Raw genomic sequence first — 15,000 nt, forward strand, 5'->3', positions numbered from 1 at the left:
AAAAAGCTAAATAATTCTTAGGCTTTTGGGGAAAAAATGTCATTGAAACCTTTTAAAAATGATTCCGTCTGTCCCATTCGACTCTCTCTCTTTCTCTCTTTCACAGTGTGCTATCTCTTTCTTCACGCTCTTCTCCCACTCCGTGAACACTCCCTCGCTCTCCTTCACCCCCCGTTTCCCTCATGAATGATGAAGTCGGTGTTAAATAAGTGTGAAAGATTGCATCTTGCCCCGCTTGAGGATATTTACACGTTGGAGATCTGAATACCCGTCTGTCTTGCCACGGGAGCAGGGGGAGATATCGATAGGAAAGGACAGGGTAGGATTGGAGAGGATGGGATGGGATGGGATGGGATAGGAGGCATTGTATCAGCAGCAGGAGCCCTGTAATCTACCCAGGTAAACGTTGCCATTTACTGTGCATCTCAGGGAAGCTGGATAGCTTTTTTTTTAAGGGCTGCTGTCTTTCTTACTTCATGCTGCTAGAGAACTTGTATTACCCTCTGTTAGACTGTATTACCTCATTTACTGCAGGTTTGCATCAAGCAGTGTGTGTGTGTGTGTGTGTGTGTGTGTGTGTGTGTGTGTGTGTGTGTGTGTGTGTGTGTCATCTCTATACATGATTTAAATGTGTGTCTGTGTGTCAGATCTCTATGTGTGTGTCAGCCTGTGTATACCTGTGTGCAAACAGTCCATATGTGCTCCACCCCCACACCCAACAAACACACACACACACACTCTTCTGCCTCCGTCCATGATGAGTGACAGATTAATATGAGGCTGGTAATGTGCCTGAGGCAGGGGAAGAAAGGTGCCTGTCGGAGCTGCTTGTCAGAGAGAGGGGGAGATTAGTCCAAGTTGTCACTGGAAGCGTATTGCGGTCCTGCGGAGATAAGGCTCAGTGTAATGACAGCCCAAAAAGCATCCTCACTCCGCTCCAAATGCCAGCGAGAGCGTGATGGAGGATAATCTTGTGTTTTGCGATGTTCACTTCTTTTCTTTTTACCCCCTCCTTCTTGGTGTGCTTCCTCATGCATGTGTGTGTGTCTGTGTGTGTGTGTGTGTGTGTGTGTGTGTGTGTGTGTGTTTGTGTCTGTGTTTCTATGTGTGCTTGTTTTTTTGCATGTGTATGTATCCACGCCTTTGTGTGTGTGCGTATTTTTGTGTGTGTATGTGAGTGTGTACTAAGATTATTGATCTGAATACGTGTCCATGCATTATGCATATCGATTGCATGGGTTGCACATTCTTGCTTAAGCGGTCGGTCATGAACCCCCTTTATCAAGATGATGCCTCAGACATGAGGTCAGTTTGCGCAAAATTAATTTTTATACGAACAGACTGTCTGCAATCAGTTCATACACAAGCATAACCACATTTGCTTAAGATTCATATCAATGGGAGGAAGGTAATTTGATTTCTCTTTTCTTGTGATAAATGGGCCCATGTCTCACAGCTGACGGTCCTCATTTGAGTTCTCGGTCTTCCCCAGCAGGAGTTAGTGTACCCAGTAATTTACTCATTTATCACTCGCATCAAACCCAGGACTACATTTTAAATAGGACAGGACTTTTTCAACAAGAGGACCCACTCCTGCTTCATACATACACACACACACACACACACACACGCACACACACACAGACACGCACACATACACACACGCACACATACACACACGCACACACACGCACACACACACATGCACGCACATATATGTATGTATTCAAGCGTCCATCCATACACATTAGCAAGTACATATGCTAGCGCTCAGATATCATTGGCAAATACAAGCTCTTCTCCAGTCTCAGAGGCCAAACTGATTTCATATTGAATTGGAGATGTTTTAGATCAAGTATTGCTGAGAGAGGGAAGAGAGAGAGAGATAGAGAGAGAGGGAAAGGAAGAGGTAGAAAGGAGGGGGAGAAAGAAGTCTGTGGATGGATTCAAAAGAATAGACTGGCCTGATTGCTTTGGAATTCTGTTTGTGGAACAAACGGTTGACAGAGAGGAAGGAAAGCAGATACCTTCTCTCCCTCTCCCTCACTCACTTTCTCTTCTGTTTTTTTCCCCCTCTCCCCACCCACCAGCCCCCAAACTCCTCCCTTACCCCTCCACCTTCCCATCCCACCTCCGCCCACACACCCACACCCACACCCACACCCCTGCCGGTCCAGCCTTTGTGTCCTTTTTTTCGGAGGCCCTCCTGCTCACAGCGGTGCTATTGTTAGCGTGGTGTTTTACACGGGCCCGGTATCAACCTTCGAGTCATGCTAACCTCCCAGAGGAGCCGGCCGCCAGCAGTCTCACAAGGCCACCGTCGTTTTCGATGTCATTAGAAATGGATTTTCCTCTCCCTTTTCATTGCTTTCTCTCTCTTCTCCACTCTTTTCTCCACTCTCCCTCTCTCTCTCTCCCTCTCTCTCTCTCCCTCTCTCTCTCTCTTTCTCTCTCCCTCCCTCTCTTTCTCTCTCTCTCCCTCCCCCCTCCCTCTCTCTCTCTCCCTCTCTCTCTCCCTCTCTCTCTCTCTCTCTCTCTCTCTCTCTCTCTCTCTCTTTCTTTCTTTCTGTCCTCCACTCTCATAATCGGCGGTGAAAAGGAAAACGAGGCCGTCTCGGGCCCTGTGAATACAAGTGGGGATGGTGGGGTAGGGATTGATGTGTGTGTGTGTGTGTGTGCGTGGATGCTTCTCTGTGTGTGTGTGTCTGTGTCAGTGTTTGGGGAGGGGAGGTGGTGGGCTTAGTGGTGAGTACAGTCACAACGTCATGTTAAATGAGCACTTTTAAGGCATTACAACCCCGGCACTCATGTTACACTTTATCGGTAATATATGAAATGAGGGCGAGTTTCCGTAATGGCAGGAAAGCTCATAAAGGAGCCTCGCCAGTCTCCCGTGATTGCAATCTAGGAAAGGGGTTCCTGTAAAATTAAACCATGCTTTTGCATGAGAGGAAGAGAGGGAGGGGCGAGGGAAGGAGAGGGAGAGAAAGAGAGATTGGGAGAGTGAGACAGAGAAGGAAATACGCTTCTGGTTACTTTGAAGCCGAGGATCAAGGCCACAAAAAGGAATAAAAGATGACAAAACGTCAATGAACGGAGCTGATGGTCTATAGGCAGAACTTACAGGCACAGACAGCAATTACCAGCATACGTAGTACAACTCCAGACAGCCATGTTTGATCTCCACTCCAACTTTTCTGGCAAGTGGCATCGAGTGCTTTTCCATACTGGAGTACCACTTTAGTATTTTTTTTATCTTCCTTGGCTGCAATATGACATGCCTTCGTCTCTCTCTCTCTCTCTCTGTTTCCTTATTTTAAACTTTCTGTCTGACTCTGTCAGCGTTTCATATGTGTTCAAAATAATCAGCATTGACTGAGCCGGACATTGATTATCCAGTGGCAGGCAATAATTACAGGCTTGAGATTTCTCTCAAATCTGATAATGACCGTTTAGGTTGGCGAACATTTGCATTTAATGCCATCTGCCGCCTGAAGGCCCAGACAAGGTTTAGCAATGCCACAAGGCATACCTTTGTACCTCTGCACCTATGTATGTCTTTGTGTATGTACTGTATGTATGAACAGTACGTATGTTTATATGTATATATACTTTATGTATGTCTGTATGTATGTGTGTGTGTGTATGTGTGTACAGTAGTGTAGTGTACTGATGTATGTATGTGTATATCGGTGTTATGTAATGGCATGTAAATGAATGCCTTTCAAGGCATGGTCATCACAGGCTTCCTCTGGTCCCCCTTCTGCTTATAAATCTGAGGCGAGCGAGTGCATATTTCCCATTCACTGCTAGGAAACTGTGAGGAAGTGTTCTTTTGCCCAGTCATGTCGGAGTCACTTTCAGTTCAAATATTTGTAATAGGATCTTACCATAACATGTGCTTTCATCCACGTTATTTGCATCTTTATTACACTTTAATAAGCCGCTTCATTATAATTCATGTATAATCGTACCATCTTAAATATTTCATTATTTCTACTCCTATTTTATCTTCAGATTATGTTGCATCTGATATCATTTTAATTACTCATACTTCCATAGCCCAAGGCCACCTACAGCACAATACAGTATTTTAGTAATATCCCAAGTTTTTCAAGTTTGTGTATGGCTTTGTCTGTGTGTATGGTTGGGGGTGTAGAGGGAAATGGAGCACAGAGAGAGAGAGAGAGAGAGAGAGAGAGACTCAAGGCCAGAGGGAGAGATTTAACACAGTGTTGTCTCTTCCTTGCTCAGCAGCGTCAGTGCATGTGGCCAGGGCAGAGGTCAGTGCAGTGCGAGGGAGGGGATGGCTGACTCATTGACCTCACCGCCATAGGACTTAGGCCATGGGCCGTTAGGGGCTGCATATTTACCACTTTAAGGGGATTTCCAGGAATATCTCCCATTATCTGAAGATTGCAGGATTGATTTGGTCAGTTCATTCGTTGAGAAGGGGCTTAATGTGATGAGATAGAATGAGGAATGCATAGGCTTGCTTGTCATGTCAAGGCCAAGGGCTGCCCCATAGAATAATACTGCTGCAATCCTTCAAACAAAACATTGAACTGTCACATCGACGAAATAAATTGATTGACAAGCAGGGGACACGCAGAGGTCTTACAATCCGTGCTGATCAAGCATCAAACAACACAAAGAAGAGATATATAGGTTGGGGATCAAAAAAGTATCTATCTATCTATCTATCTATCTATCTATCTATCTAGATTTATTATGTGTACAGTGTGTTCAGTGTCGTTGTTCAGTAATGTGGTATGAGATATGAGATAATGGATGCAGTGGTCCGTCGAAAAATTACACTCTTTGAAAAAGTAAATGTAGCCGCCGGCCCGACGGTGCAGGGTTCAAGTGTGTGATTATAACTTCATTCGAGGCGCTTATTTGGTAGATTAGCAAACAGGAAGGCTGTGGGTGAGAGTTCTGGAGAGGTGGTCGCTGTTTATAAAGATCGTTTTGTTTTCCTCCCCTCGCGGTAGCTGCACCCTCCTGTGAAATTCATTAGTGACTGACATCATCACACTCACCGCCGCGGAGAGTGAAAGAATATCGCTCAAGTCCCAGTTACCCCTCCTCTCTCTCTCTCTCTCTCGCGCCAATAGCTTTTCACTGTGCTCCTTTCACGCCAGCGCTTCCGTGCGCACTCTCCAACGACGCCGCCGCTACTCCTATCTTGGTCGAAGGAACACACACACACATACACAAGCGTGTGTCCGAATGGGGTTGCGAGACGAGTTAAAGGGTTGAATGGAGTTAGGTTAGAATCAGGAAGTGGGAGGACCCGATCGAGAAGGGGACCGCTGAGGCTCCCTGTTGGATGAATGAGAGTTTGTCTGCTGCTCAACGGACGGATAGGGGCGCCACGGCTGGACCAGGACCCGTCACCAGTCTCGGTACGCGCTTTAGCGAACCATCAGTGAACTCCGAGGACGGAAGCTATGGCTCTCGGTGGTTCTTAAACTGATTTTCCACACTCGCTGGCAACAAGGAGAATACTGTATTCGCACTGTTGGATGTTGTGCTCTGCAGGAGCAAGCTGAGCGAATAGCACAGGGAGAAGAGAGGAGCCTGTCTCTAACCTCGTTCGGATGATTTCTCTGTAAGCAAAGCCTGTTTGCGTTGTGCGAGAAGGGAACGCGATCTGACACAAAGGCTTTGACGGATTTTACACACATACAAATAATTTTGGATCCTAATATCGGGAGACAAATCGCCACCAAACCAATCAAGCCTCCGAGCCCGAAGGAGGGAGTTGTGGCTACGTTTCTGAGGATTTCTGTAGTGCGCGGCTGTTGTTGCTGTTCTATACGGGTGGGACACATGGCTGTCTTTGTCCGTGCAACACGGTAGCTTTGTACGTTCTTTCTTGGTCTCTTCTGCAGGGATTTTCTTGGAAAGGTTCACTCTTCGCATGGCTGTCATCGGTTTAAACGAAATGGAATTCGCTGTTTGTTTGTGGATTACATTGTTTGACAAGCAGAATGTGAAACGGGGCCATATTTACTAGACCGCGAAAGTGATTTCTTGACTTGTTATTTTCCTCCTGACCAGCTTCACCACATCAAAGGTAGCTTATATCCTTCAAGGGCTTTGGGGGGGTTTCTTCCATAAAGGCGATTTGTTGTTTCCAGTACACAGACATATTTCATGAAGTGAGATTTGGCTGTGACGGGAGTGTTTGGTTACAATAATACCGTTTTCATTTATAGTTTTTCGTTGGTTGAAGGGATTGGCTAATTATTGTTATCATATTTTTATGTTAATTTTCTGTAACGATGATATATACTTGACAAGGTTTTTCAGCTAGTCCTAGCGATGTCTTTAAAATGGAAAAAGACTATAAGAATGGTTCAAGTTTACCCATAATAAGGCTATATTGTTGTTTTACCGTACATTCTCTCAAATATCCTTCATCAGACATATTATGATTATGATTTTGTGTTTGCAATATTTCATTGCAGCCGCATTGTCTAACTTGTAGCCTACATTACCTATGTGTGAATTTAACCCCTGGAAATATCTTGTCGCAACAGACAGAACTAGCGGGACACGCAAGTCGGCTATGATGCCATGTTTAGTAGCAATGTCATACCTGGCTGGTTACTGTGAGATTTTCGCTGGTCTGAAGCCATTAACAGCCTATTGTGTCATTTCACCACATCTAATGGTGTGAAACGTGGCTGTCAGAAGGCCCGGGATGGTTTTCGTTTACGCGGTACCATGGGTTAGCAGCCACACAAGCAGAACTATGGCATTTTAGGAGACTTAAAATACCTCTATTTGCGCACATGTTATTGAGCTTGCATCTGATTTGTGTGAGGTTTTATAAATAGCTAATAGTATGTTTCCTACAATTTAACGTAGAAGTGTAATTTGGTATGGCACTGTAAGTTATTCGGCTCCACTCAAAACTTTGAAGGCAATATTACAGGCCTAGGCAGATATCTGCATAATTTGTATTAATCAAACCTTTCAATTGTGTGCTTTCATGGAAGCTCAAAACAAATGGTCTTATTTGTATACGCCTTTTATGTTATCATATGCAATTAATGAACTTCTCCTCGGTAGCCTACTTTTTGACGCACTGAGTGTTTTCTTACTTCCCTCTGTAGTCTGTCCAAGACAGGCCTGCACACTGGAGAAAAAAAATGGAATTACATCTGCAATCGTCATTACAGCAATATGCCAAGTAGGCCTACGTATTCAGTGTGCTGCAATCACGTCTGCTCCAAGCACTATCATTTGCATGTCTTAATGGTAGAAAATTGGCAGTCGCCGGGGGATACAACCTGACAGGTTCCCATTCTGGTGCCCACAGTTTCTCAACATTAGGGATTTCCATGGTAGACCCTGAATTATTATTTTTTTAATTAAAGCTGGACTACACTATTGAGTGTTCTGTGGTGTACTTGCAATGGATGTCGATTTAAGTTGTAAGAAAAACGGCATTTTTAATTTGTTGTGTAATAAAATCTATATTATTATAATGACTGACAGCTAATTAATGAACAGACGTGTTAGACCTATGGCACAACATGGTGGGGCTACACCCTTTTTCGTATATTGAATATATGAATACAGACAACCCATTTTAACAGATGAGCTTATTCCTATCACTTACATCACAAAAAAGCATAAAATTGATTATGAGCTTGAATAGTCAAATATTTGATTCTAATAAAAAGATGTTCTGCAGTAGGACAGCTAAGCTTTAGGCGCAAATCGAAATGGTAACAGGTCGCTCGTGCTGTTTATCGGATTTAATTAGCCAACAAGTCTTTGATACCACATTGTCACCTAAATAGGCTTTTATTACCTAAGTGATGTAATGTCAGCAGTGAATGTTTGCACAATAACACAGCAATGTTAATGCGTTTAGCCAGATTCATTTGAGTGGTATGTTTTGACACGGATCAACATTGCCACCAAGTGGTTATGGTCGGAAGTGGTAATAATTTGACTCATGCTCACCTTTGGAATAACAATTGGAAGCGCTAATTTCATGCGTTTGCTCTGTTTCAGGGTTCCGATGCCAGCTCGGAAAAATTCTTCAGCACCGCTGCAGTTAAAGGTATGTTTTTTTTTTTTTCCTTTTTATATTAGTAAGCCCACAGGTATACCGCTGTGGACATAGAAGACTGTCCTATTGGTGGATGTGATAGATATGGCTGCTGTTGTAACTGGTTTGAATTAATCTGTTTTACTGGTAGTGCATTGTTGTGGTCAAGCACAAGTGTTGCTTTTGTTATTTACTATTTTGTGTCAGGCTGAGAGCTTAGAATTGTACCTTTTTGTTGCTTCACAACACACCAAGTCTGCCTTTATTTTTCGCTGCAGCATAGTGTGAAATATCAATCTGTATCTGCTCTCTCCGAGAAGTGACTGAAAAATCCATTCCCGGCACTCTGTTAAACTGAGGTGAAATGGATACAGAGGCGTGAATTAGAAAATCTATGCTTTACCAAAGCATGAAGTGTGTGCAAAAAAAGGGGGCTGCTTGAACAGAAATATTTCACAAAAGCGTGTCATTGTGTCTAGTTGAAATGGATGATATACAGCACAGACAGTTCTGCTATGCTTGATGGTTGGGGGGGTCAGGGCATATGACTGAGTGATGTGTTGTTGTTCAGGCAAACCCCTTCACAAGCCTCTCAGAAGCAATTACCATGAATGGCTGCCTCCTTTCACCCGCCCTAAAGTGTTTTCCATAGATTGTGAGGCGGATTGATCTCTCGGCCTCAACAATGTGTAGCACCTGGGCATTGCCACTGCAGCCATCATGCCTCCCCTTCTCCTTCCTTGGGCTCCTGCTGCTCGGGGTGGACAGTCAGAGAGAGCTGTCAAGTCGCTTTGTGCGGCGATGGCGGCCCGGTCACCCCTAAAGCCCCATCGTGTGACACGTCCGCCACGCTGCTAATTTACTCCTACAGACCCCTCCAGTCAGAGCATTCACAGCTTCCCCTTCTGTGAATGGGCATTCCTCCGCAATGGTGCGTTACCAGGACGAAGCCTCCGGAGGAAGGCGAGAGAGAGGGAGGGAGAGAGAGAGAGAGAGAGAGTGAGAAGGACTCTGACCTTCCGCCAAGGGTGAGAAAAGAGGGAGACTGATTGATACCGACAAGCCCCCCCTGTTCCGCCTCAACCCCTCGCTTCTCTCCCGCCCCTCCAAACAAAAACGAAAAGAAAAAAGAAAAACACATTTCCCACATTCTTGCTCTTTGTTGGTCCCTCTTCAGCCTTTGATTGGTGGCGTCCTCCGGCCGTTGAATGGCCACTCGTGATGGAAGGGACTTCCTTTTTTCGGCGATGTGTAAAGGAGACACCTCCGCGGGGTGATTTTGGGTCTCTGCTGAAAGGGTTAGGACTGCCTATTGTGTTGCCTAAATCAACACCGCAACGCCTCTCTCTCTCTCCCCCTGGCTGAAAGCTCCTCGCTTGGGATACAGAACACAAATACTCCCTCTCACTCTCTCTCTCTCTCTCTCTCTCTCTTATTACCATTTAAATGTCAGCCCTTCTTTCTCTTTTTCCCTCCCCTCCTTACATCCAAAACCTTCTCGCTCCTCCTCTGCCAAGTGCTAATTCCACCATTGCTGGTGTTAATGCCCTGGACGGGGATCGTCCCTGCTAAACCCAGGTGCACTCCAACTTTGCTTCAGAGGGATTTTAGTCAAGGGGTTTGGAAGATAAAAAAGAGAGTGTGTGTGTGTGCTATTTTCCTTCCTTCTCAGGGATTAGCGGAGCTCAGATTCAACCCCCAGGACAAAAAGAAACAGGCTCCAGAAACTGAGCGGCTAGATTGTGCGCAGATAAATGTCAATATTTGCCCAAAGGCAGGAGTAAAAGCTTTGGCTTGTTTGCTTTTCCTCCTGTTCTTTTATTTGTGTGTGTGTGTGTGTGTGTGTGTGTGTGTGTGTGTGTGTGTGTGTGTGTGTGTGCACTTTCTTGTTGGTACACATGAAAATGCTTACCGGCTCTGGGGCTAAGCTTTGACTGACTCGTTGAACTCACAGAGGTGGGAGCACAACGCATGAGAGCAGAGAGAGAGAGAGAGAGAGAGAGAGAGAGAAGGTGAGGAGGGTGTAGAAAGGTACACCCAAGCCAGTCTCTCGGGCTGTTGTATTTCTAACGAGGCACCTGGCTAGCGCCCTGAGACTGTCAGGGCTAAACGTGGGCCTGTTGGGCCTCCGCCTGCTCCAACTGAAAAGAGAAAAAAATGAGACAGACACAAAAGCGCAGTCCGTATTTGATTTAATGATTTGTTTTGCGCATCGCTGCCGTGCTTTTTTCTCGTTTCATTTGGCATTCCGCGAGCAGACGCAATCCAGGTGGCTTTTTAAACAAAATGCTTGTCATTAAACCGTGGCGTTAAACCTGGCCGCCTGTGCTGTGCCCCAATCCCGTCCATGTCGCTTTGATTATAGGAAGCGGAGGCCGGGCCGCTTGCCAGCTCCGTCTGATTGGTGCAGCATGTCTCTCAACAACTCACCTGAGTCTTTGTGTTGTCTCTTTGTGGGGTTTTTTTTCTGTCTTTGTTTTTTTACTTCTATTTCCCTGCCGGCGGTGGTAGTGGCGTCCAAAAGCTACACAGCAATTACTGTCACAGCGAACCAGCCTCGCTTGGAGCGATTGGCTTGCGACTTGATTGCTAATGGCCTGTGTCTTATTTGCAACGGAATCTGCCGTGTGATGGCTTTGTTTTGGGGCTTTGACAAGCATGCGCTCCTCCCCTCAATCCACACAACATGACACCCCTTTGCTTCTAATAGACATGGAAGGTAATTGCTGGTGATGTTATTTTCTCTCCTCTGCCTCTTTCTCTCTCTCTCTCTCTTCTCTCTCTCTCTCTCTCTCTCTCTCTCTCTCTCTCTCTCTCTCTCTATTACTTTCTCTCGCATGCTCGCACACATACACTTACCAAACAAATACACACACACACAGACATCCAATTTAGCCTCAGCTCACACTGCCTATTAACCAAGAATCATTAAACGTTACCCCTAATTGTTACCTCTGTCACACAGCCAGGAGGTGAAGCATCAACCTCTGCTCTTGTATAAGGCAGGAGTGTTAATTACACGTCTTGTCTGTTTATTTACCTTTTTTCCCCGCACTCGAGGGAAGCTAAACCTGCCTGATGCACGGTGTTTTCACTGGCGTCACCGCCGCTGGTACATCACAGCCAGTTCTGCTCAGAGAGATGCCCCTAACCTCCAGCTCGGCTAATAGGCCGACAGAGGGAGAGAGGGGGAGAAAGAGAGAAGCTGCCCCTGGAAAGAGGCAACGTTGCTGGGCCACAGATAAGAGGACAGAGTGGCCTGTCGCCACAAAATCCCAGCGCTGATATCCATCACACCATTAGGGCCCCCGGCCCGCCCCGGCGACACTGGTAATCTCTCCCTGCGGCTCCTCTTTATGACGGGCACTGTGGCTCAAGTGCACTCTGTCAGCGGACACAGCTGACGGCGTAAATGGATTACCGCTGATTTGTGGGCTGCATCTGTCCGGTGTGATAATATAGATGACAGCGCACTGATTCTGTTAGGGAGACTCAAGATAGGCATTAAGTTGGGCTGAGTGATCTCTAACCTTAATGGCTTGGCCAGGCTTACCTCCGAGGTCTGCATCTGACTTACCCCGAGCGACAGGAAGCGTTCCCTCCCACAGCTGCCTACTAAAGCCATGACTGTTTACCATGTGCATATGCATATAGCACAAACATAGAACTCATTAGAATTCTGATGCATGTCACTGAATGTGGTACTTGAGAGTTTGTTTCATGTTGTTACGAATATGGGCTGTAGAACTGACAGCATTGATCTCTCAGTCTCTTTGTATCTGTGTGTGTGTGTGTGTGTGTGTGTGTGTGTGTGTGTGTGTGTGTGTGTGTGTGTGTGTGTGTGTGTGTGTGTGTGTGTGTGTGTGTGTGTGTGTGTGTGTGTGTGTGTGTGTGTGTGTGTGAGGCTGGAGTGTGAATTGAGATAATGGGCAATATGGAAATGAAACTGGTCGGAGTGGAGAGCTGTTGGCGATGTCGGGCTAAAGTAGCACGCTCTTGTCCTCACCACGCTTGAGCTCTGAAGAGCTCCGCCAATAATTACTTGGCGCTTGGGAGCCGTCTGCCGGCGCTGGCAGGAACGTGGGGGCCGCGATGGGAAGTGTGTGTGAGTGTGTGGGGGGGGGCAATTTGCGGCTCTTATGACATCGTCGAGGGAATTATGAAAAAGAAAAAAAGCAGGCATACGCATGAGTGAGAGGTGAAGTTTGAGGCAGACAAACAACGCTGAAGGGCTCCCCCGGATCGCGCTCCAGGAGGGCTCTCCAGAGAGTGAAGCATTCTGGGAGTGCATTAGCTCCCTTTCAGAGGCTGTCCGTCACAGCTGCATTATGGGAGCTGCCGCGTTCCCCTTCAACAGGAGCTTGAGTGGCCCTGTGTTGGAGCTGGCCCATCAGAGCCGCCACAGGGCTCTCAGGCCCAACGCGGAGCACAGCGACCTGACAGGCGAGAGCGACGAATAGATTTATTTTAATGGCTGCACTGGGAGTCTGTCAGAATCCCCCGGCTGAGCACAGAAAGCTTCGCCCAACTCCACAAACTTATTTTTTTCTCTCTTTTTCTTTCCATTTTTTTTTTTTTGTGCCTCGTCTCCGCAGTCATTTGCCCTTGAAGGACCTCTCTGTTAACCCGAATGCGTCTCTTCCTCTCTCTCCTCTCTCTCTCTCTCTCTCTCTCTCTCTCTCTGCTCTGTTTCTTTCTTAAGTTATTAATGCGCAGGAGATTTATAGCTTCCTCGAGGAGCCCCGCTCCAGACCTCCTTGAAGGAGTCCTAAGTGTTTTTAAGGCTGTTTGTCCCCTCAGTTGGCTGCTGACGGGGCTCCGTGCTTTATGGCTCCCACGGGAGGGATACAGAGGAGGCTGTAACCTGGACAGGCCCCGCAGGGATGCAGACAGGACAGGGCCTCTCTCTCTCTCTCTCTCTCTCTCTCTCTCTCTCTCTCTCCCTCCCTCCCTCCCTCCCTCTCTCTCTCTCTCTCTCTCTCTCTCTCTCTCTCTCTCTCTCTCTCTCTCTCTCTCTCTCTCTCTCTCTCTCCCCTCTCTCATTCCTCTCTTCTTGTTGTCTTCTTTAACTTCTGCTACTACCTCAGAGACAAAGAGAGAGAGGGGGATTTTCAGGAGATACAGTTATATTTTTGTCTTTGTTGTTTTTCCCCCTTCGGAAGAGCTCCATCTCATGGGTCAAAGGCTGCAGAGCTGAAGGCTGACATGATTTGGGAGTTGCACATTTCTGCCATTCAGACTTTTTTTTTACAAGATGGCGGCAGTAATTCATGAGCTTTGTTGGAGAGCACATTGAGACACACACACACACACACACACACACACACACACACTCACTCAAATGTTAATACACAACCACACACACACACAAAGGTTAACACACCAAGGCGGAGGGACTGATTTACTGCCACAGGATCAGTAAACAAAAGCAGCCTTCCTGCCACACGGTGTACAGCTCACTGAGTTATAATGGGGCACACACAGAGGAGTGTGTGTGTGTGTCTGTCTATGTGTGTCTGTGCATACATATATGTGTGTGTGAGTGTGTGTGTTATTGTGCATATTCACAATGTTTCTATAAACACAAACACACTCTACATATCCATCCATGGCATAATGTTTAGTCTCTAAGTTTTGTAATCTAACCAACATGAAGCATACCCAGTGTATTAGGAGGCCTCTGCTGAGAGTGTGTGAGGATCGGATGGTGCTTGTCCATATCAGTGTTACTTGGCACAGGGCCAGCTGGTGTGGAGCTGGTGAATAATGGGGGGGAATCAGAGAACCCATCTCTGGGTCGTTCCCCCTAAGCGCGGCCCGTAGCCATAACACACATACGACTCAGGGCCCGACGAGACACGGCACTTCCTCCTCTGCACTGATGGGCCCACGGGCCTCTGTGTAACCAGACGGGTGGTGGTGGTGGTGGGGGTCACCCAGAGTTTTGAAACGAACAGAGGTAAATCCATCCGTCCTAATGGAGTAATTTCACCGCAGGGAGGGGAGCGGCTGGGTGGGGTGTGGGTGGAAGAGGACTGGTGTGGGGGTGGATAGAGGGCTGGGTTGTGTAAACACGCGCAGTATCCGACATGCCACGCTAAAAACCCTGGGCCGCGTCTGGAAGTCATCTCCCCAAATTAAACCCTAACTCCCCAGCACAAACATTTGAATGGGCCTCACTCCAGAGATGAAAGCTCAGAGAAGGATGGGAGGCAGGGAGGGAGAGAGGGAGGGAGAGAGGGAGGGAGGGAGGGGGCAGAAAATAGAGAGGCTGCCATCCCTGTGTGGGTTTCTCCTCGTCCATCTTTTAAAGTTCGGTGTTTTGCGGATTAGCTCGATGATTGAAGGTTGAGGCCAAACAACCCTGAAAACCTCAGCTTGCCCGCCTGCCTTGTGAGTGTGTTTTTTCCCCCCCTGTTCCTCCCGTATCCTTCCATCTCAGGTTTCTCCGGCTTCACTGCTCGGAACGCCGTCTTAAGTGGTGGGGAGTTTTTCAGCCGAAGCATAACAGCCCCGACCAAATTCCCGGCTTCTTAAAGCTGTTTGCGAAGGCAGCGCTTGTATATATATATCATAGATTGGCTCGCGCACTAGGGGCCAGTTGTAGACCTCTTGTGTTTTAAAAGCTTGCCTGCTAAGCTCATTTGTTGGTCTTGACAGCGAAGCGGTCACCGAAGTTTACAGGCCGTAATTTGTTGAACACAAATACTCCAGTGTGTGCTTTCTTGGCGTTTTTCCTGGAAAGAGGGTCTTAATTTCCTCTTTTGAGGAGATTTGTTATAATACAAAGGACCTTAAGATTTAGTAATGCTATTGAAACAAACAGCAATTTTGTGGTACAACATCAGTTTTAGGGATAATTTATGTGATTGGCTGTTTTTCGTTCCCTTTTTCAGAGCGATGTAATGCTTTACGTCTGCCCAAAA

At 46.7% G+C, this 15,000-nt stretch overlaps 1 protein-coding gene across 1 annotated transcript in view; it reads left to right on the top strand.

Annotated features, from left to right (window-relative positions):
• auts2a (activator of transcription and developmental regulator AUTS2 a) overlaps nucleotides 1-15,000 on the top strand; it is a 346,312-nt gene that overhangs the window by 296,449 nt on the left and 34,863 nt on the right. Inside the window, 1 exon segment of the mRNA XM_048233695.1 lies at nucleotides 8,038-8,086. Within this exon segment, the coding sequence (XP_048089652.1) occupies nucleotides 8,038-8,086 (49 nt within the window).

This window comes from Alosa alosa, chromosome 2 (genome assembly GCF_017589495.1).
Source record: "Alosa alosa isolate M-15738 ecotype Scorff River chromosome 2, AALO_Geno_1.1, whole genome shotgun sequence".
Lineage (NCBI taxonomy): Eukaryota > Metazoa > Chordata > Actinopteri > Clupeiformes > Clupeidae > Alosa > Alosa alosa.